Source organism: Pseudochaenichthys georgianus, chromosome 22 (genome assembly GCF_902827115.2).
Source record: "Pseudochaenichthys georgianus chromosome 22, fPseGeo1.2, whole genome shotgun sequence".
In the NCBI taxonomy this organism is placed as follows: domain Eukaryota; kingdom Metazoa; phylum Chordata; class Actinopteri; order Perciformes; family Channichthyidae; genus Pseudochaenichthys; species Pseudochaenichthys georgianus.
This window is the reverse complement of record NC_047524.1, coordinates 7,145,157-7,168,171: the sequence shown is the minus strand read 5'-3', so window position 1 is coordinate 7,168,171 and position 23,015 is coordinate 7,145,157. Positions and strand designations below refer to the sequence as shown.

Here is a 23,015-nt window from a genome sequence, read left to right as displayed (position 1 = left end):
AAGTCTTATCAGATCCCTAAATTAGGTCAAATTAATTATACTGCTGTGTAAAAATATACTTATTTAATTACAAGTTATGCAGAACGACTCATGTTAGAATATTACAAATATAATGGGTTTATAATTATTTACGCATGAATGTGTTCATTTCTTTGATGTAATAACGTTATATACTGCCGATTAGTTTAGTCTATAATATAATGATATTTATTTGTTTTTATTTTAATATTTCTTAATAATACAAATGATCTGAAATACTACTTAAGCCATTCAATAATGTAGAGGAGGCGAGTCTTTCCCTCTGAGATGTAGGAGCGTAGAAGTGTAAGGTAGCCACATTGAAAAAAGTTAGGCAAATGTTCGTAGTTATTTTCCCCCGCTGACACGCGACCAAAGTAAAGGCTTAAATGTTTGGCTCAACCCACACTCCAACACCTCCAGGTATTCAGTTTATAAGAAATCTGCCAATATTCACATTTAAGAGGCTGGTTTATTTCCTTTTTGGCTGAATCATTTCTTTAGTTATTCATTAAAAGTTATTTGTACAAGTTCCGGTTTGCTTGTGAAAGAATGGTGCGAAAAAAAGTCCAGATTTAGACCGAACAACACCAACTCGAGGTGTTATTTCTGAGAATATTCACGCCATGAAAAGATCTCTTCATGACTGTTAGGCAAGAAAAAGAATCAGCAAACGTTTCTAATGAATTACTATTCCAGACTCATAGCTGTAATTGTCCAAATATCCCAAATGCAGGTCAAATTGAGGCTCGTTCAGAGTGGTTTCATGCCTCTGTGGCAGGCGTCCAGGCAGCGACGGATAAACAACATAGACTTGAGAATAAATCACATCGTACAGGACAGTGAAGGGATCCCAAAGCATCTAATCAATCATCCCAACGCTACAAGGCACTGTGTGGATTGGCTTTTCATTTGAAAAGACAGTCACAGGAGAATAAGCAGAGGGCTGGAGTCCATCTTCTTTCTGTTTCAGGATTTAAATCAATTGAATATTTGTTTAAATGTCCGTAAACTATGTTATTAAATGTACATTTTAAAGTGAACAGAAAGAGCTAAACCCCAACCCTTAGTGCTTCAGAGTCATGAGGTGTTTTTCTTCTCGTCTACCTATTGGCTTTTATTTTGAAAAGACAAGTCACATGATAATAAGCAGAGGGCTAACCCTTTGGTGCTTGCGTGTCATGAGGTGTGTTTTTTTTTTTCTTGCTTACCTGCGGGTGAGTTTGGAGGTGAGTTTGGAGAACAGGTTGCTGGTTCCACGGCTGCGGGTCTGAGAGAGTGGGGTGGCGTCGTGGGAGAGTGTGGGCGAGGCGGGGGGGCCGTTGTACGTGGCCGTGCGGCGGTCTCTCAGCTGGCCGCCGTGGAAGGTGCTCCGGCTGGCCGTCCCTCGAGGGAAGCGCAGGCGGTCGGGGGTGGAGGCGTTGGCGATGCTGTTGATCGACGCCACCGGGTTCTTCTGGTCGCCGGGGGAGGCTGCAACACTGCTGGGGGGGGGGAGAGTTAGTGTGAGAGTTTAAATAATAAAACAGTTTTTGCACTGCAGACGGGTTCCTCGCTGTATTGGTAGGTTATATTAGCCTTTTAGTCATTAAAGGGTATAGTAGGAGTCAAGGAGATAACACATTTTTCATATTTTATAGAGGACTCTACTAGGGTGTATCAGGGCTATTGGTGGTTAAACATTTTAAATAAAAAGGGGCTGGGGAATTGTGATAGTATTAGGGGAGAAAAATCTGAATTTGTGAATTTAAAGTCATACATTTAGTAAAGAAAATCTGTGATATTTTCTGATAAGAGCAGTACACGAAAGAAACGTAGCTTCCCTTCGTGTCCAAACTCAAAGCGTTAAACGGGGAATGCAGTCCCCTAACCCTAAAAGTCTGAAACATGGAGATCTGCTTCATTTGATAACAGTGTTTTAGTTCCTGATTCACAAAAACTCATCCAAAGGAGTTTGTTGTTTTCTTCTGTAAAAGCTCATTTCATAAAAGTCTTATACTCATAATATGCTCAACCTAAGCAAGAAGCCATAAGTACTTCCTTATTGCTAAATCCGTGTGCAAAGTATAATTGTATTCAGCTATCTACTGCAGGCATGATTCACAGTAAGCGTCCGTTTTTAATTGTTTTCTCAGAATAATTACACTTTTATGAACCTTTTTCCCCAATTCTTTAATAAAAAAAAATTAAAAAGTCTGAAATATGTAGTGGTGCATTTGAAATATCTTCTGCTAAATTTCCCTCCCAAAAAAAGTGACAGTAAAAAACCAAAGGTTGCTTCATAGATTGAATCATAATCATACTTCTGCTGCAACGGAAAAACGCTTATTCTTGCATCGCATTTTCATATTATATTACATTTCTTATCATAAAAAACGGTGTAGAGTTTGTGGATTTCTAGAATTGCCATGGGTTTTAAGTGAATGATTCTTGCATGTTAGAGGTCAACAGGGTAGGAAATTAAATAAAAATGCAAATCATCCAATCACATAGGCTGGAGGATTGAGTAGAAAAGATACTACGTGAAACTGTTCACAACAGTAGAGTCACGATTTTATGTATGTTATGCAGTTTTGAGAAACACAAACAAAGTGCCATCTAGTTCTGTAATATTGGAGAGAAAGCGTCATCTCTACGGCTGATAATGCCAACATCTTGCAAGTTGGACTACAGGAAAGTGAACACAAATATGCATTTCAGATTTGATGGGGGGTACTGTTCTTTGAAATAAATATTAAAGTGGGAGATTCCGTACATAAATTCAGCCAAAGAACATTTAAGGAAAAGAAAAGGCTGTAGAAGTAGGGGGATTTGGGGGATTTGAGGGATTTAATTTCCCACCCTGACCACCAAGCTCCTGTCGTGCACAATGAGTAGAGTGAGTGTAGTCCCTGATCAGTTAGAGACTAAACAGAAACAGACGATGGGGGGAGGGGGGGGCTCGGCTCATCGTGTCGGACACCAACAGATGGAGGAGGATCCAGACGGAGAAGATCAGGGGTCAGAGGTCACGGCAGAGGATGAGAAGGAGAGATCGTGAGCAGCGCTGTGAGAGTTCTGTTTTTGCAAATGTCTGCAGCGAGACTCCGCCAGTTTGTGGTTGGCAGAAGGAGGTGATGCAAACGTGGAAAAATATCATCACACAGAGTTTAGGAGCTCGTTCATCAAAGCTTGATTTCAGTGTGAGGATTCATATTCTTCTCTACATGTGCCTCCACTTTAGCAGCGTCTGAAATCAACAGCCAACATGTTTACACGCAGGTGAAAGTGTTTGTTTTGGTGGATAAATTAATAAAGTTAATCTGCTACAGTAACAGATGCCGTTATGTCGTTTATACAGTTGTTTTGCTTTAATGTTTTCCCGATTGGATTAGTTTCCGCTCTAATTTTGACTTTGGTGAATGCCCTATCCCTCTTCTTGATCCACAAGTTATTTTGCTTCAATCATTTGCTGAAGAGAGCCAACATTAAATCATTTCATTCTCAACAATACATTGTAAAGTGACAATGACACTCCGGGTAAGCTAATATATAAGATAATGATTCCACAGGTGTTTTCTTTACCCTGGTTAGGTTCAGACATCTTCTGCAGCTGTTTCGAACAAAGGAAATATTTCACAAGCTTATTAAAGGGAGAAGGGTTGAAAACGAGGACTAAAGTTACACAACGAGGACGACAATCTTTACCAACTGGTTTTAAGAGAAACACGTCGTCTAGCTGGTTAGTTTTGGTTTGTAGAGAAGAGAATGTGCCACGCAGAGGTCAAGTAGTTTGTTGAACAGTTGCAGAAGTTTGTAATGAAGCCAACTGCAGCCCTTTCAGAAAGGCCACTTTCAGTACATTTTTGTTTTAAATTACACTTGAAATAGGGCTGCTATACCCTTCTGTACATCAAAATTCATGCTTTTTAATGCTTACATCTTACTCTTTATTGCACTTTGTACTTGCACAGACAAGTAGCACACCTGCTAAATGTTTTTGCGTAAAAGGTATGTTTTTTTAATAAAAAATGCTTGTGTTTGAATTATACTGCAAAATGTGATGATTTTACATATTTTTGCTGTCGTTATATGCAGCCACCATTAACTTCTATTCATAAAGACTAATGGGTCTGTTTTCTATCATGGTGTCATGCTAGAAAAAAACATTTTCCTTGTGACAATGACTTCCTTTTAGCGCAACGTATTCTCAACCTAAGACTTTTCAAGCATTCGCAGGAACACTCCTTTAAAATGTATTTTTCTTTCACCTGCTTGAGACCGATGAGCATACATTTCAGACACTGACAACCAGAAACTAAGTGGCCCTCCTTTCTGTTCTTTGCAGGAAATGGTGTCCATGGTTTAGTGGCGGGGTTACAGAGTGAAGCTGGCTGGATGTGAGGGTTAGCGAGGGGCCGGAGAGGGGCTGAGGCATGAGACAGACGGGGGGGGGTTTTGGAAGCCCTGCCGTCTTACTTGGGCGAGTAGTAGTCCAGAGCGTAGTAGGAGTGGGGCAGCGTGGCCCAGCCCGCCTGGCCCATGTACAACGGGCCCACGTTCTGATACCTCAGCCGCACCGAGCTGGACGAGGCCGCGAACGCAGCGGCCGCAAAGCCAGAGGAGGAGGAGGGGCTAGTGGCACAAGCCATCTCGCTCATGCTGCTCATGCCACAGTGCAAACAAAACCCCAACCAAACCAGAAACACAGGCAGAAACAAAAAACATAAGATGATGAGAAAAGGGGAAAGTGATTACAAGAAAAAAAGAGTAGAAATAAAAAAGGATGGAACAAAAAGGAAATGTTTTCGTAGGATCCTGAATTCCCTTTTACAAATTAATGTGCCTCAAGTTGTGAAACGCTGCTGTTAGAGTTCGGTATGAGTTGAGGAGGCTAATATGTTTGTGTATAAATATGAATTAGTATTGTAGTCGACCATCATAAGCATTGGATTCACAAAGGATCTCAAAGGACAGCTCTTGAATGAAAATATGTCACCTTTCCCTCGTGAAAAAGAGAAAGCTTGAAATAAAAGTAGCAAAATACTCGCTCCAATGCAAAGGTTGCACAACAAGAAAATGAATCTAGAAAAAAAAAGCAGTTCTTGAATAAAAGCTTTCGAGTGTCAGCTTTCTGTACTTTGTGCCAAAAGAGATTTAGTTAAGAGGGCTTTTGTTTGTGTTTTTCCATATTCACTAGCCTTGTTGGGTAGAACGAGCTCTAAATAAAACATACTGGCCTCTATTTAAAAAGGTTCTACAATAACGTAAAGGGTTGATAATCTCAATAAAAACTGTTCATTAACTAAAAGCTTTTAGGGGTCACCTTTCTGGACTCGAAGCTGCCACAGATTTGATGTTGCTTTGCGATGAAACCAGGTCAAAGCCGACAAACATCCTCTCACCTGTTCTCCTTCCCGTTGGGGATGACTGAGAGGCGGTCAGCGTTGTTTCTGTCGCTGCAGACGTACGTGTTCCTCCGGGTCATTCCTGCCGACGCAGTGTTATTCTGGAGAGGAAATCAGACGAGGCACTCAATTTATATAAAAGCACATACATGGAGGACTCGGTTTCAAGTAAGACCTTTGATATAATAGGACCAACAGTTTGTTTATAAAGTAAAAACAAGAGAGCATTTGTATACTTTACACGAGTAGAAATCCAATCATTTATGGTGTTGAAAAGAAAGACTTTTATAGGAAGATATTAAAAAATCAAGCATATTTATAATCTTACAAAGATAACGGCTAAAATTAATCCTTTTCCAAACTATCAAGAATTTGTACAAACTCATTTCTATACATAAAAAAGCAACCATAAGCACATGACACATACAAAAACACTTCTCTAACAACCACAGTTTCTTTTATATTTTCACACAGTGAAAGGGAGCCAGAGCCTTTTCTTATCAAGCTCCACATTTGTGGAATCAGCTTCCAGTTTGTGTTCGGGCGGCAGACACCCTATCCGTTTTTAAGCGTGCGCTTAAGACCTTCCTTTTTGATAAAGCTTATAGTTAGGGCTGATTAGATTCAGCCCCTAGTTTTGCTGATATAGGCTTAGTTTGTCGGGGGACATCTTACTTCTTCCTTCTCTCTGTCTATACCCGTGTACTCTCATGTTCCGATTAACCCAGCTTCCCCAAATGTCTTTCTTTTTGGTGTCTATATACGCTGGGATCCGGAGTCATGGATGATCCTGCGGTCCTGTGTCCTGGATCGCGAGCGCTGGATCTTGAGTCGTGGCTGTGGTCCTGGATCATAGGTCCTGGATGGATATCCTCGTGGATTCATCTTCCTATTATACACACATGCATTTCCAAACATTTGGACTACCTATGTTGCAAATGTATTATCTTTTCAATTTACACACGGCATCTATTGCACGTCTGTCCGTCCTGGGAGAGGGATCCCTCCTCTGTTGCTCTCCCTGAGGTTTCTCCCATTTTTCCCTTTAAACTGGGTTTTCTTTGGAAGTTTTTCCTTGTACGATGTGAGGGTCTAAGGACAGAGGGTGTCGTATTGTCATACTGATATTCTGTACACACTGTGAAGACCACTGAGACAAATGTAACATTTGTGATATTGGGCTATATAAATAAACATTGATTGATTGATAGCTTTTTGGAATAGAAATATATTTCATCCAGATAGAACCGTGTGTTTGAAATATTTTAAGGTCTGAGAAGATACAACAGATCCTTTTTAGTGATACTGGAAAGATGCTTGCTCTTGGCTTGTGTTACTTATTTAACTCTGCTAGAATTAATTAGGTTTTCCACTTTAACCACAGGATAAACGAGGTCAATTAGTATTTGATCTGATAAGGTAACTCACGGCGGGGGTGATTGTGGCGCCTTTCCTGCGGTCGGGGATGTCGGCCTTGTTGGGGTTGTTGGCGTTGCCCAGCAGGGGGCTGGCCGGCGGGCGCCCCCCCGGGGTGCTGGGCTTACGCAGCTGGACGCCTCCTTCCTCCTTGGCGCTGTTCTCCGCCGTGGTGGTCTGACTCCTCTTTGGGTGAGACGTCCCCGGGGTGACGTTCTGACCGACTGAAAGGGAGGCAGATGTGAGGCGCGGTGACTCAGACAGGCTGTTTGTACCTCTGGCAAAAAACACTTCTTTAAAAATGTGTTTTTATCTAAACTGAGACGACCTAGATTTAGAAAAAGTAATGATTCAAAGTGACTGAGGGTGTGATCATCAGAACATTCATGCAGGGTGATTTAGTTCATAGTTGAAAAAAATGTCTGCAAATTAAATTAGATTTAAGCCACACCACCACAAAAAAAAGACGTGTGGCTTGAGCAGATATAATGAGTTGACTAGTCGTCGGTGAACAGAAAACTATTCAACAACAATTTGGATGATTGCTTAAGCAAGGAAATCAGTTGTTCCAGCTTCTCAAATTTGATGTTTTTTTTCTCCTGATTTATTTGCTAGTTTCATTTAATCTACAGTCCAAAAAACGTAATTTATCACAGACATTTTGAAGACCAAAACACTTATTTTCAATTGAGAAATAATCAGCAGCTTAACTGATAATTAAAATAACCTTTGGTTGCACCTCTCAAAGTGTCGAACTGTGATTGTATGTAATTTGTAAAATGTTGTGTCAGGAAAAAATACACACAGCCATGGTATTCTTTAAAAGGTGATTAATTTCTATGATTTATGTTTCTTTAAAGCGTGTAGTGTAGCCGTTTAAGCTGCAGATCTAACAGGAAGAGGAAAGCAGTACAAACTGGAGTTATTGACAAAGCGTTCAGTCAGAGTGAGCAGCACTGAGCTGTGTAAATAAGCTGAAGGTTAAAGGGCCTCCGTCATGTGACCGTGTTTGATTTAACAGATTTGTATCAGCCAGACAAAGAGCTACTGACTGAAACAACCTTTATCAGGAGGGAGAGGCACAGCACAGGTTGGGCTCTGGGCTTTTTCAACGTTTGATCATTTATTGAGGAAACTACATTTTGAGTCCTACTAATCCCACATAAGGGGTGCCAGGCTTTGAAGCACTTTAGGCGCTTTCTCACCGGAGTACTTTTCCTGTTTAGTTCCGATAGTTCCTGGGATTTTGCGTTCACACCAAAAAGAGAACTTAGTTCATGAGAACTTTCCCCCCCTTTTTAGTGCCTGCTAGAGAGGTGGTACTTTCCTGGGAGAAAAAAGTTCCAATTTCTGATTGGCTGGGCGACTTGCAAACCACGCCCTGTAAAACTCTGAAAGGTTTTGTGAAGCTGCTGTCACTACCCGATCCGTCCCCCTGCCCGATCTGTATTGCGCATGTGCGAGATGGTCCGCCATATTGGAGAACTCCGGACGGCAACCCAAGAAGGACACTTGACAGTGGCTTTTGGCAAAGCTGTAAAAGAAAACTCGAGAGAGATGAGTTATTGTTAATGCAACGTGACTTCACTATTATTTAACAACTCTTTTTATTGGGTTCTTTTATTTGGGGTTAAGTACATTGTCAGAATAAGTGAGAAATGGATTTAACTTCTGTTAGACAGCTATCATACTGAATAAATATTTACTGTGAATGTATGCAAAAATGTATGGCATATAGCTGTCTAACAGAAGTGAAATCCATTTATATTATTATTCTAAAAGAACCCAATAAAAAGAGTTGTTAAATAATAGTGAAGTCACGTTGTAATAACAATAACTCATCTCCCTCTCGTTTTCTTTTTGTGCTTTGCCAAAAGCCACTGTGTCAAGTGTCCTACTTGGGTTGCCGTCCTGAGTTCTCCAATATCTCGCACATGCGCAGTACAGATCGGCAGGGGGACGGATCGGGTAGTGACAGCCGCCATTGTATTTGCTGGCATTAGCATTATTAGCATTAGCCCCGCACACCAACGCAGAGAGACTAACTTATGGCAACACAAAATAAAACATGGGAGCGGTGGAGATGAGGTGGTGTCGGCGTTCTGGCGATTTACTCGGAAGGCTTCAGTAGAAACAGAAAAAGTGACGTCAGCGGCTTCATTTGCGTAATCTTTCCTCAGGGACTTATTCCAGTGTGAACGCGATCGGCTCTTTAGTTCCATAGGGGAACTAAGTGCTGGGAACTAAGTACGGCAAAGTACTTGGTGTGAAAGCGGCTATTGTTTTTGTGGTAAAACATGAATGACAACTTCTTAGTCAGTTATGTGATGCCATGGGGTCCATAAACACTGTTCCCCATTGACTTACATTAGGAAAGAGACGTCTGTAAATCAGAATATCATTGTTTTTTTTAGGGAAATAAACCTCCTAGTACCAACACCTGAATTAGCCATAAGGTCCAAAAATTAGGAAAATGCTCTTATAGACAAATGTAAGTAGCGAGTTATTCGCCCCTCTCCATTTATGCGACGTCTTGTTAGAGAGGCTTAAGCAGAACGCAGTGTTCAAATCCAAAAGACCCCCAGAAAGGTCCTGGAAATGTTATTTATCAGAAGTCGAACGTTTTATGGTGCCGCTGAGCAACTTTTTAAAGAATTATTAACTTGTGCCTCCACTCCTCTGTATCTAGTTAACTTCATCATCACCATCATCATCATCATTCATCCCCTTGTTCTCCTCACCTTGTTCGCTGTAACGTCTCTGCTTGTGATTGGAGGAGGAGACGCTCCTCTGGATTTTGAGGTGTGACGGCGACTGTCCGTTGACCTCGCTGTTGGGCCTGGGTTTGGCCAGAGAGAGGTTACTGTTGGAGGCCGACTCACTGGGCTCCATCTGGGACAAAACACGCAGTACATGAGAGGTTTATTATCAGCGGTAGTTACTCAAATACATATTTAAAAGGTGCTCCCTTTACTTGACTATATATTTGACAGCGCTAGTCATTGCAGATTAAAATTACAATACAAAACATAAATTATTTCAAATAAATTGTTGTATTTAAGGTTAAAATTACCCAGCAGTCTAACAATAGCTTCACCTTTACCAGCATTAGGAGCATTTTGTGTATCTTGATATGAATACCTTTGTACTTTTTATAAAAGATTTTGATAGAACATTTGACTTATTTTAAATCTAAGGTTGGATATTTTGTATGATGGTATAAAATGTTGTTTCTCTTTATAAAGCATCTTAAAATACCTAAAAAAAGCTACATTTTCATTAAATGTATTATTATGGTTATGATATGTAAAGCACTGATAAGAGGTCCGTGTTCTCACCTCGGAGGCCTTCCTGCCCAGCAGCAGGTAGGTGGCTGTGATCTCGTCGTACTTCATCTTAGCCAGAGACTCCTGGATCTCCTCCAGGTTGTAGCCCATCCCCACCATCACATCTGGAGGGGAAACCATAACACATGAGCTCATTAAATATATTACAACCAGCATTTGAAAAAAAGCAGGATTTATACTACAAAATGACAGAAAGCACAAGGGGTTTTGCCCAACAGGCGACAAAAAAAACAGCTTTTTTTTCTTTTTTCTAAACTTTAGATTTAGATTCAACTTATTGTCGTTACGTAGTACAGGTACTATGTAACGAAACGGTTTCTCTGCATTTGTCCCATCCTAGTGTTAGGAGCAGTGGGCTGCCATTATGTACGGCGCCCGGGGAGCAGTGTAGGGGACGGTGCCTTGCTCAGGGACACCTCGGTAGCACTTGGTCTTTCCGGGACTTGAACTGGTGACCTTCCAGTTGGCAAGCCAAGTCCCTATGGACTTCGCCACCACCGTCCTTTTTGTTGTTGGATATTGAAAAACATCGGATTAATCTCTAAATGTTTCATTTTAGGAAATGACTTTGAGCCAAGACTAAAATAAACAAGTTTAGTTATGATTATTTTGAATAAACTTCAGATGGAACATGTGTCATTGTTTTGTTTTGATGTTGTTTCTAATATATGTAATTTGTCCTTAGGTGTGCCATAAAATAGAGCTTCCTGATAAAAGACAAACAAAACAAATCCGATGAAATAAAGTAAGTCCAAATGTAAAATCACTGCTGCTGCTGTAGTAAGAAAAAAGAGTAACCCTTTAAAGTGTAACTGCGATGTTAGGAGTAATGAGTGTAACCATCTCTGATTTTAGTGAAGTGGGAAAGTGAGACACATTTCCTCTAATGCTGCACGTAATGTGATGATTTAAGAGTTAATGTCCCATGAAATCACACTAAAAAGCCCTGAAATAGTCTGGTGTACGGATGAGAGAAAACTGGCGTGGCTGTTTAAGTGTGATAATTATATCCAACAAGCCTGGAAACAAAGCAAAATGGATTATGTTATATGATTAATATAGAATACATCGATAAGAAGTATGTTTTCTGAGCTCCTTCCTCCCAGTACTACATAGTTCATGTTTATGTCAGTGATCTTTGAATTTGTATGTCCTAAATGATGGTGTTATGCTTGACTGTGATAAATACTTTAGTAGTTTTTCTATTTTGAGAATGAATACGCTGCACTCCTGGCTTGTATGATTTATGGGGTCTGGTGTCTTTGTATATATTATGTGATCATTCGTTAAAATTATCCAACAGTTCTGACTTTACAAGAGATTGGCATTGCATTCACATCAGCAGGACTTGTTTATCTGCAGGAATCTGCTTTAAGAAGCCCAAGATACAGACTACTGCACCTTTGAACACATTTTCTATAATTAACTGTTGTTCAAAACACCAGAAACCCAACAAATGAAGATGACTCATGTTGTCAGACAGATTTCTCTGCATGTCGGGGCGGGGGAACAGCCTCTCAGGCGGTGTGTGATCATCACGTCACGTTTAAAAGTCTCTGCTAAAAGCCGCACTAATGCCATTATTCTCGGCGGGTTAGCAGCTCTCCTCTGGCTGACATCTTCTAAATTAAATCTGTACACATCAACACGGAGTAATCCAGCCTGGCAGATGTGACAAATATAAGTTAACTATTAAAAGAAAAAGACATCTTAATTGAAAACTAAAAGATTGTATTCTAGAAACTAACATTTAAGCCTGACTTTATATAATGATGATAACCATTTCTTGACAGTTTCCCAGCATTCAAAGTTCTTGAAATCTTGTTTTATAATAACATAAGTAAAAAAGTAGATTTAATATCATAGAAAGTCATCATATTTAGCTTCGACTCAATGCAGTTAGGGATTTTTCAAACTGATTTAGTAGCAGACTATGTCCCTGATTGATTAAGTGATATTTTTCTTGCTCTGATTTCCTGAAAATACTTAAATCAAAGTGTTTCCTTGTTTGATGAGTGGATAAAAAGCACACTTTTCTTTTATGCATTGCAGCGCTCTGGCATAATACTGGACCACTGACTGAAAACATGTTGTCCCCATTACTCACGTAGACACAAGAACAGGGGGGAAAAGTCCAGATTGAAAAATACCCAAGATTCCCTTTTTTCTTTAAAAGACTTAAAAATATATTGCTTTTTTATTTGGGAGGAGGTTTACGTAATGTTTTAACTGCATTATTTAGCACTCAGGGATTCCTCAGAAACATTTGTCTGTTTCTCTGTGAACTGACAGCAAACCCCAGCTGCTATTACATAAGATCTCCCCCGATCACAGCCTTCATCCAGGGCATGATGGGAGGCTTTCCTCCCACTCCCTCTTTGCATGCAGCAGCAGCAGCAGCTCTGCTCCGGTTTATTTATTCATCATCACGTTTCATCTTTTCTTTTAAAGCTCTACAGCGCTGATATAATGAGCGCGGCTTTGTGTTGTGGAGCTGTGACCTCGCTAAACTAATTTTCTCAAGGAATATTTCAAATCTGAAATACAAAAGGAAAGAGATATTTTCCTGGTCACATAACAAGGTGACACAGCTCTTAAGAGGATAAAGCTTCAAAGGGAAATGGAGTTATGTGATTTTACAGTCCTAATCAGTGTTTTCTTTTACCTATTCTCTTCTGATCCGTGATGTCCGTCTCTGGTTCAGTGTAAGGCTTGAGCTCGTCCTCTTCAAATCCAGCATTGATCCATCGATCCTTCATGATTTGCTGCAAAACCAAAAAGAGACATTTAGAGCCTGACTGATGCTGGATGTGTAATGTGGTATTTTAGACTTAAATAAACCAAATATACATCGTTTTAATAAGAAATTCTCTAATAACCTTTCTGAAGAAGTGTTTCGGATCGAAATATAGAGTGACAGTGGGATGCGTACATACAAATAAACTGAGGAATGTCTTATTGACGATAACTTTTCATGGATGGATTACTGAACTGGTCTACCACGGAAAGGCCCTGTCCTTCACCTACAACATGTCCCTTAAAAGGACATGTGCCAACCAGGAAGCGGGTCAAAGTGACCACGAGGAAAGATAAAACTGCTGTCAAGACACCCTAATGCTGCAAAGTCATACCTCTACTGTGTGATTCTATCCCACATTGAATACTGATTTACAAACTGGTCGTTTGCTTGTGCCACAAACCAATAGAACAGCTGTACAAGAGAGCTATCAAGGTTTTTGACAGAAAGCCAAATTCATACCACCACTGTACCATCCTTGAAACACACAATTTCTTAAGTTTCTTGTGTTTTGTTAATAAATGTTTTGATGGACTGGCCCCCCCCCTCCCTTAGGGGAATCCATCCACAAAAACACACTGGACGCTGCACTAGGTCAGAAACCAGAGGAGACTGTGAAGTCCACCGCAGACGGACCACTTTCGGTCAAAATGTCCTCTCCATTAAAGGCAGCTCATCGTGGAATAGCCTCCCAACTCAGATACGGGATTGTCCCACTTTGAACAGTTTTAAAGTCAACTCAAAGAATGGTTGAGAAACAAACAAACGTGCAATCACCGCTAAATGCACTTTAATACAGGGGTATCTCCTCTTGCCCTTTATATATCGTAGCTGCTACATTGTACTGCCATGTGGTTAATGCTTGTGTGTGCTGCTCTTGCTCTTTCTGCATATCATGTATTTATTTTTGCTATGTTTATAAATGTCATGTTCTTAAATGTTGTATGTGAGGGGACTACGGATGGAAATTAGCTCAAATCCGGCTTACATTTTGAAGCATTCATTGTTAAAAATGTTCATCAATGTGCATTGTCCCTCTTCAAATAAACGATTAAATGAAAATGAAATGACGAGTCTGAAAAGGAGCAAAACAGCCTCAGAGCCACTATAAAAATACTCATAATTACCACCAAGAGAAATGTACAGTCCAGAATACACTTAAAGTAACAGAATAGAAACATCATGATGACTACAACGAGACAAATACAACTGCATAGAGATGCAAAACAATCAAATGAAAAAAATTATACAAAATTAAGAGAAAAAGACACAAATTAACAAAATAGTGGTCGACAATGACGGCTGTGTCACGTTTCCTATGTAGAAGAGGTGGTGTTCCCTTTGAAAAGGGTCTGCACCCAGGGGCCCATTGTTTCTTGATCCACCTCATGTACATGTCCCCTTCTCTCTTGCTAAATGTGTTTATCTAAAAGAGCCAGGCATCAATGTGTCTTTCTTCATGTCAACTTTGCTATCTACCATCTTCACAAGTATCAGAAAGTGAGGTACAAGACAGGAGAAGTAGGTTTTGGTGCTTATTGTTGAATCTCCATTTGATGTGAAGTTAAATGTTTGAAGCATCCGAAGATCGTCGTAACGCACAACTACAAATAACTATTTATAAGACTGGCTACATCTCAAGAACCTTAACTTGTCAATAAATAGAAAAGGCGGAGATTTTAGAGGATTAAAACAAATATTTTGGTGTGTAATCAGAGTTTGATACAGTTCTTTTTTATGTATTGCTCGTTTAAAGTCTACATAAAATGAAAGGCGGGTGTGATAAAAGTACGTAATCCATGTGTTGCATCACCATTAGATTATTTGTCCGCCTTTCCACAGAAACATCCATATTGTTCTGGGTTGCACCTCATTGCACCCTTGTTTTTAATTTGCAGCTGATCGATGGATCTCTGGGGGGAGTTTTGAATGAAGGACAGAGCCAAACTAATTAATTACCGCCGGTCATGCTCCGATGTAACAGACCTTCTGTCCTAATCCAGAACAAACATGTGGCATCTGCGGTCAACACATGTGAGCCTCAGCGCTGAGCCAACAACATGGAGTTTAACTCTCCAACATTAAAAATGCAATAAAAGTCCTTTCTCTTAAAAATATCAAGCAAAGATCAGAAGCAAAACATCTTAGGTTAAATGGCCCATTTTTAAAAAGACACAAGATTGCCTTCAAACAAGTTCATAATCAATACGAGGAACTTTGAAGCGAGGTTTATCTCTCAAACGTACGGTACTTTCTATTGATAGCAGTTTCAACTCCACTAAACTGGTTTTATGTGGCGCCCTGAACGCTGTGAGGAACCCTCACCTCAGAGATCGAGGCAGAACAAAAGTGAACAACACAAGAGAGACTATGTATCATTCATGGCTACAACATCAGAAAGGAGGAGAGTGTGGGCCGGGTTGCCGGGCGGAAAGCAGGAGTCTGTGGGCGTCAGAGGAGGAGATGCAGGAGGAGGGGGAGAGGAGATTGTTGATGGAGGAGAGATGACTTTCTCCGATGGTGCAGACGTGCTCGGGGGGGGGGGGAGATAAGAACTGAAAAAGGTATATTTACATTGTCTGTGTCCTCCCTCACCTCGAGAGTCCCCCGCTTGGTCGGGTTGAGAACCAGGAAGCGTTTGAGGAGGTTCTCGCAGTCCGTGGACATGTAGAACGGGATGCGGTACTTCCCTCTCAGCACTCGCTCACGCAGCTCCTGCAGGGTCATTAGCAACACACTTTAATATGCAACGGGTCACATTTTAGTGTTGCTGACTCAACACATTAATGCTGGAAGAAAAGTTAACAGATATGCCTCTAATAGCTTGTTTATGTCTGCATTTGCTCATATTTATGAGATATACCCGACAGAAGCAGCTTAATTTGGCCAATTTTGGTTGGTCACAACTGTAAAATGTTAGCTCGACAGAATTGATAGAACATTATACAATTTAGACAAAACTTCCTTCATGCTTCCTCTTTTAGTGACTTACTGAAATGTGTTTTATTTTATAATATGTTTCTCTTTGTTTCAAACAGTAAACATAGATTGAATTAAAGGAACACCTCAGAAAAAGGAAAGCAGTCTCAAACAGAAAAAGACAATTGTGTGCACTGTTGAAAGGAATAAATCATTGACACATAATATCCCATTTCTCTTCAAAAACATTATTATCTACAATATGTCCTCTTATTTTCTGCAACTTGTGTATTCCCTATAAGATAACCTACAATAAACCTGTTTCTGATTACATTTTTTAACAACCCGCAGGAAATCCAGACCCAGTCGGCCCTACCTTGAGGTTCTGTCCGTCGAAGGGCAGCGACCCGCTGACCAGCGTGTACAGGATGACCCCCAGACTCCACACGTCCACCTCCGGCCCGTCGTACTTCTTCCCCTGGAAAAGCTCCGGCGCTGCGTACGGTGGAGAACCGCAGAACGTGTCCAGCTTGTTGCCCATCGTGAACTCGTTGCTGAAACCAAAATCTGCGATCTTGATGTTCATGTCTGCGTCGAGGAGCAGGTTCTCCGCCTGAGAGCAGACACATGGAGGTCAAGGGTTAAGATCATATCTACACACAGTACATCTGACCAACTAAAAAAACTATATCATTTAGTCTATTTTAAACTGGCAAACATTGAGAGGGGCTTTCCCAGAGCTATTTTTAAATTTGATAAATTCAGGTTCCAGACCTAAAATTCAGTTTTAAATGGTTAACAGTACGGCTTATGTTAAATGCATTTAAAACAATGTCTTGCCTGAAAGTAGTCAGGGGATATTTATTAAATATTTGATGTCTTTCTGCATCTATGGTGAGAAATGTAATATTGTGCATCCCTTCTTTACATTTCTCTGACTAACAGTTTAAAAACATAATTTCTGCTCTAATTAGCACTTATTTAGAGCGATTCTTTTGATAAATATAGTCTGATCTTATAACGATAGTCTCTTTGTGAATGAAAGTGTTCAAAACGTATGCAAGGATTTCCAACATCTGCCAACACATTCCGCTGTAGGCCAAAGACTAATTAGGAAGCCGAAACTAAGAGAGCAGAAGAAGAAATCTTCCATGGAGCTCAAGGACTGAAACATGAGGGATAAACAACGCTCTTTCCAACGTGTCTGACCAGAAGCAAAAGAAAAGTGTCACAACAACCCTGAGGAATTATGGTTCATTTGCTGGTTAAAATGTAACCAAGTTCATTGTATGTTCTCCGCAATCACGCCTGTGACATGCTGTATGTACACCTGCCCTCATTAAACACACATGTAACACATGGAGACTGCTCTCACATCTCCTGCTCATGGGTCATTCATGAAGCTCTACACAGGAAACAGATTGCAGCAAGTCCACAGAGCTTCTCTCCCATTGACGGAGAGATAAAAACACTGAAGCATCCATATTTATATTTGGATTGAAGTAAAGCAGCGTCACGTAATGGCGGAAGTGAATTAACACTAATTAATGTGGTGAAAATGAACATCTAAAATATTGTTTTTGTAGCTAGAAATGAGAATTAAAACGTCAAACGCCCAAATACCATCAATCTGTAAGGTTTAAAGCAAAGCTATATTTAAATAAGTAATATTTATCGGCTACAAATCACAGACATCAGAGTACATGTCGTCAGTTTAACAACTACATCTGGAAGCTTAGTTAATGTGGGTAAACTACAACGCTTTGGTCATTTATTAGTAAGTTAGTTAAATTAGAAAAATGCAAACTATTCAGATTCGTACCATCATGGTGCAAGACAGTCATTTTGCACAACTAAAAAGGGATTTATTTATTTGTTGGTTTATCTTTCGTCTGTCGTAAATAACCTTTACACTTGCACAAATATTTATATATGAAATATATATGGAAGTAAAGCGGCATCACGAAATAAAGGAGGTCCATTAACACTACAATGTGGAGCATTTTAAAGAGGAACCAGCTACATTGTGCACTATTTTTAAGTAAAAAGGCTGGTTGTTCAGATAAAAGGGCAGTGTAGCTCCTCATTAGCAGCACATGCTCCATTGTGAGTCTTCAGTGGGAATATGGGAGTTAAGATGAGTCATAAAACACGCAGCTCTGACGTCAGCTGCTCACTCTGTGGCCTTTCTATCCAAGTGAGTCAGAGGTAATTAGCCTGAAAAGGTAAATACATTATGCACATTTTAATTCTTCGTAGGATTACTGATAAACATGAACACATCTTTCTGTGTATAAAGAAACTTTTCAAAAATTCATTGAGATGTGGAATGAAAGTCTGTGTCCAAAAACAAAAATGCTATGGTATTAAATACATTAGATTTAAAAATAAAATGGTGGTCCTTAGAAATTGTTGTTTAAACAGTGAATCAAGACAATACTCCTGGTTCTCCGTCTATTTCTGCTTCCAACTATAATTCAAATGTTTTTTTATCTGTGAAATTGTTGTACACATTTATATTTCACTTATTGCATGTCTTTGGGGCGTGTTGGTTTTAAATCACACACTTCTATAATGTGAATTTTATTTATTTATGTGTGTGAAGAATTCAATTTAGTATCAAGTAATTGGTTTTATATCATCAGGATGTATGTTAGAGGCGATATAAATATATGATAAATAAAACATTTAGATTTTTGATCCAATTTGGCACCTAGATCTGCAGACTAAGACATAATATATATAATGAAATGAAATAAAAACATCTATAAATGATTAATTAGTAGCATTCACACTCATTTTCCAACTTAAATCTTGGTAAGTTAATTTCTCTACATTTTAAAAAGGCCAGAGAACCCAGTGATGTTGCTTTAGAGAATTGCTGCACAAGTTGCTCTTTTAAACAACCCATCATGTGGTTGCAATGCATTCTGGTTTATTTAAGCTTCTGGAAATAAAAAAAAGTTCATTTTGTTTTTGCTGTGGCTTCTCTGAACTCACCTTGAGGTCTCTGTGAACGATGTGCTTCTGGTGGCAGTACTGCACCGCCGACACAATCTGTACGAGGAAGAAACACAAGCAACAGTCGAGTTAGAAATCTGTTCTGAGATAAAGGATGTGGTGAAGAAAGAGGAGGAGGAGGAGGAGGAGGAGATGTGGTCGACAGACAGGAAAGACAAAACATAACGCAGGTGGGGCTGAAGGAGGCTGAGAAAACAGCTTCCTGTGTGCAAAACATTGATCTGCTTCAGTTCAGGAGACATTCTGCAGAGACAGTACAGAAAGGCTGTGAGGGATTACACATATCAGGACACAAAGGGGGCCTACAGTCTTACATTTTCTCTTTTATAGTTTGCTTTGTTTTGCATCTTCAGCTCCAAGTTAATTTAAAGGTCACCTATCATGCTATTTTTAGGCAATAGCATAGATCTCAGATATATAAAAATATATAAAAAACATGTCTATGAAGTGTTTTGCTCAAAATACCAAACAGATCAACCATGCCTCATATCCCTCTATTTCAGTGGTTCTCAAATGGGGGTACGCGGACCCCTAGGGGTACTTTGGAGTACTACAGGGGGTACGTGACATTTATTTTATGTTAATTAAAAAAAACGTAATTAATGCATTTAAACAAACTACTAATAGTAGATTAACTACTTTCTTCAAAGGTTTACAGTAATTCTGGATAATAAAATGGGAAAAGTAAACGGGGTGCTCTCTTTTCCTCTCCCTCCCCTGACAGCTCGTCAGTCTCGTGCAAATCGCTGAACCTGTAATAAGTGACCCGACAGTAAAGAATAAATATATGTATAACTAGTTTAGCTTGTTCCAGAGTAGATAAACTAGCTAAGTGTGTTAGTTCGGTCTAACTCTTAGTGTATTTTGCTCCGCTCAACGGTCCGTCACAGCGGCGGAGCTGTGATCATGCAGAGCTGCGTGTTATCCGTCAGCAGCAGCTGATCTGATCTCTGATCTCTCTCTCGCGTCCGGTTAGACTTCACTCGCGTCTATGTCCAAATCTATCAGATCTAGCTAGTTCTAGTTAAAGGTGGGGTAGGTACGTTTCAGAAACCGGCTCGAGTGCACTAAAATTTGAAAGTACACAGCCGAAAAGAATCCGCCCCTTCCTTCAGACTTCCTTACAGAGCACCTCCTCCAACACACATGAACGCGCACATGACGTCAGCAGACTGGTGAAAGTGGCCGCCTGTTGCTGGCGAGTCATTGAAGTACTGCTGCAATGCACGCCCAATGACGGCACGACCAATGAGGGCACGAGATACATTTGTGCGTGCACGAGATGGAAGGCTGACAGACAGGGCGGAAATCCAATCCGTTTAGCCGGCTCGTGCCCTCATTGGTCGTGCTTTTTACAGTATTACGGCTTCCACAGATGACGTTTTTTTATGGATTTTTTGTCAAAGCACTTCAGATATTCATTGCCATCGGGATGTTAAGAGCATTCCATGGAATATAACAAAAAGTGTATCTCGAGCCGGTTTCTGAAACGTACCTACCCCACCTTTAATTATATGATTGCCTGCTTATCAAAGGACCTGAACAATAAGCGTTGCTTGGCAACGACGTGTGGCCGCAAAGTAAAGCATTATGCATATGTTTATATGAGGAGTCAAAATCCCATGCTCATATCTTTTTTTCTCTTCATTCCCCACGCCCCAAAATAAATAAATATATACATTTTAGGAAAAGTAAGGAAGTTTGAGCAGTGTGGGTTTTATATGAACAGAGTTACACATATTTCAAAACGCGAAGTGTAATAGCTGCAGTTTGCCTCCCTGTCAGAATGACAAAGATCCTCAGTGAAGCACAAGCCCATGTTTCACTACATTATGTACAACTTATTAAAAAGATCAGTTCAATGCAACTAATGTCGTCTCAGTGTTATTGCATGATGTTAAAATTGGTTTGCCATGAATTTAGTGATGGATTGTAAATATTTGAAATGTAGCATTTAAGTGTTTCTCAGTTACAAGGTTATTGTTTTCATAAATCAGACACTGATGGTGCAGCACTGTACTTGACCTCTTTATATAGGCTTTTTATCCCTAACAATCTTTTTTGCGCTGATCAGGGGGTACTTGGCTGCATTTTTTTTCAAAAGGGGTACATTATTGAAAAAAGTTTGAGAACCACTGCTCTATTTCACTTCCTGTTTCAAAAGTGCTGATTTGGGGTATAAAGCTTTACAAAAAAAAAGGATTTGATAAAAATAAAAAAGGAGGGGTCTGAGCTCATGCGGGACCCGGCAGCTACTGTCTAAACTATATGAAATGCCATATCATGGATTATCAAGGATTGTCTTTGAAACAGTCTGGAGCTCAAAGGCTTTCTCTCTTGCCGGTTATACCACAAGATGAGTTCCTTTGTATTTCTTGCTTCTTCACACACATGCTCTCCAGTACAGGTTAGCTCTGAGTGTTAGCGATGATAATGTAAACACCGACCATATTACGTCCAAAACAGTCGGGCATTGTTTCTGATAGCAACGTTTCTGAAAGGGCCGTGGGTGTAAAGCCAGCCTACATTTCCGATATGACGTCATATCGGATGCAAATCTGGATCAGCTCCGTTGTAGCCCCGTTTTTAGAGATTTGGGTACGGAGGAAAAGAGAGAGGGTTTTATTTTCTGACGCTGCGTGAGTTCCCCGACACACCGGGGACACATACCTTTTGATGTATAAAAGACATCAAAAGGTGCATTTTGCATGATAGGTCCCCTTTAAGTAGTTGCTCAGTGTGGTGATGTCCTCGACCTATTACCTTAGACCAGGGGTCGGCAACCCGCGGCCCATGGGCCGCATGCGGCCCTTTAAGCCCTCTGCTCTGGCTCCCTTGAGTTTAGACAAAAATAAGAAGAAAATAAAATAAAAGTATTTGTAGGACTATTTATATTTTGTTGCATGGTTGAAAATGTTTCGTATTTTGAGGTGATACTGTGACACAAATAAAAAACAAAACGGTTTTAATTAGGTCAACTAAAAATATGCGTCACATCCTGCTCCGGTCCCGCGCGAGCCCCTTTTCTTGGAGGCGAATAACCCCCGGCTCGATGAGCGAACTATGGATAAATCAAAGAAAAGTACCGGAGGAACACAGGATTTAATTCTGTGTGGACAGAGTTATCTGCTTTCACAGCAAACGATGCTGGTTTACCGGTATGTTTGATATGTAGAGAGAAGTTGTCAACGGTGGTGCAGCCTTTACGTATCGAGGAACAACAAGGGAGAGGAAGACAGCTGACGATCGTCAGTCATAATTCAATGGGGTATGTAATTTATTTCAGAAAACACTTTGTTATATTCCATGGAATGCTCTTAACGTCCCGATAGCAATGAATATATTAAATGCTTTTACAATAAATACATACAAAAATTAATCTCTGGAAGCCGTAGCGCTGTAAAAAGCACGACCAATCATCTGCCTCGGCCCTGCTAAAATAACTGGATGGCCTACCTGCCTGTCAGCCTTCCATCTGGGCACAAACTTATCTCGTGCCCTCATTGGTCAGGTGCGCGTTCGTGTGTGTTGGAGGAGGGGCTCTGTAAGAAAGTCTGAAGGAAGAGGCATATTTTTTCCGGTTGTGTATTTTCAAATTCTAGCGCACTCGAGCTGGTTTCTCCATTCTTACCTTTAACTCTTTTTAGGGTGCAGATATATGTTTTATTTATTTCAAAGTGGGCCCATTTTAATAATATTTCTTTTCCCTTCAAATGTGCAGAGGACTCCCCAAGTGCTGTGTTTAATTTATTTTAAAGTAGGCCTGTGTATTATTTTTAATTCTCCTTATAAAAGTTATTTGTTTCTTATTAGAGGTTAACAGTTTTATATCATGTAATAAATAGCCTAATAAATGCAAAAAACTGTAGTTTGTGTCTGATATAACAATAAAAAAAACTATGAAATATGTTTTGCGGCTCCAGACAAAAAAGTGTTGGGGAAAAAGGAGCGAAATGGCTCTTTTGGTCAAAAAGGTTGCAGACCCCTGCCTTACTGTCTCTTTAACTGACTCTATGTTTGTAACATCTAGAGCAGTTTTCAGGCTACGTAAAAACAAAAATGTCTGGACTTTTAAAGCGTTTATGACAGTCACTGCTAGGTGAGAGATGG

General features: G+C 40.1%; 1 protein-coding gene across 14 annotated transcripts in view; it reads right to left on the bottom strand.

The window, feature by feature from the left end:
* mark3a (MAP/microtubule affinity-regulating kinase 3a) overlaps positions 1 to 23,015 on the bottom strand; it is a 61,968-nt gene that overhangs the window by 9,639 nt on the left and 29,314 nt on the right. For 6 of the 14 annotated variants that reach the window (XM_034111280.2, XM_034111283.2, XM_034111285.1 and 3 more), the window contains exons 7-15: positions 18,885 to 18,941; positions 16,261 to 16,497; positions 15,540 to 15,680; positions 12,834 to 12,933; positions 10,160 to 10,272; positions 9,563 to 9,713; positions 6,834 to 7,045; positions 5,403 to 5,506; positions 1,230 to 1,502 (exon numbers count right to left, since the gene is read on the bottom strand). In XM_034111280.2, the coding sequence (XP_033967171.1) occupies positions 1,230 to 1,502; positions 5,403 to 5,506; positions 6,834 to 7,045; positions 9,563 to 9,713; positions 10,160 to 10,272; positions 12,834 to 12,933; positions 15,540 to 15,680; positions 16,261 to 16,497; positions 18,885 to 18,941 (1,388 nt within the window). Of the gene's footprint in view, positions 1 to 1,229; positions 1,503 to 4,476; positions 4,660 to 5,402; positions 5,507 to 6,833; positions 7,046 to 9,562; positions 9,714 to 10,159; positions 10,273 to 12,833; positions 12,934 to 15,539; positions 15,681 to 16,260; positions 16,498 to 18,884; positions 18,942 to 23,015 lie in introns of all 14 variants that reach the window. The other 8 variants (XM_034111281.2, XM_034111284.2, XM_034111278.2 and 5 more) reach the window with 4 other exon arrangements.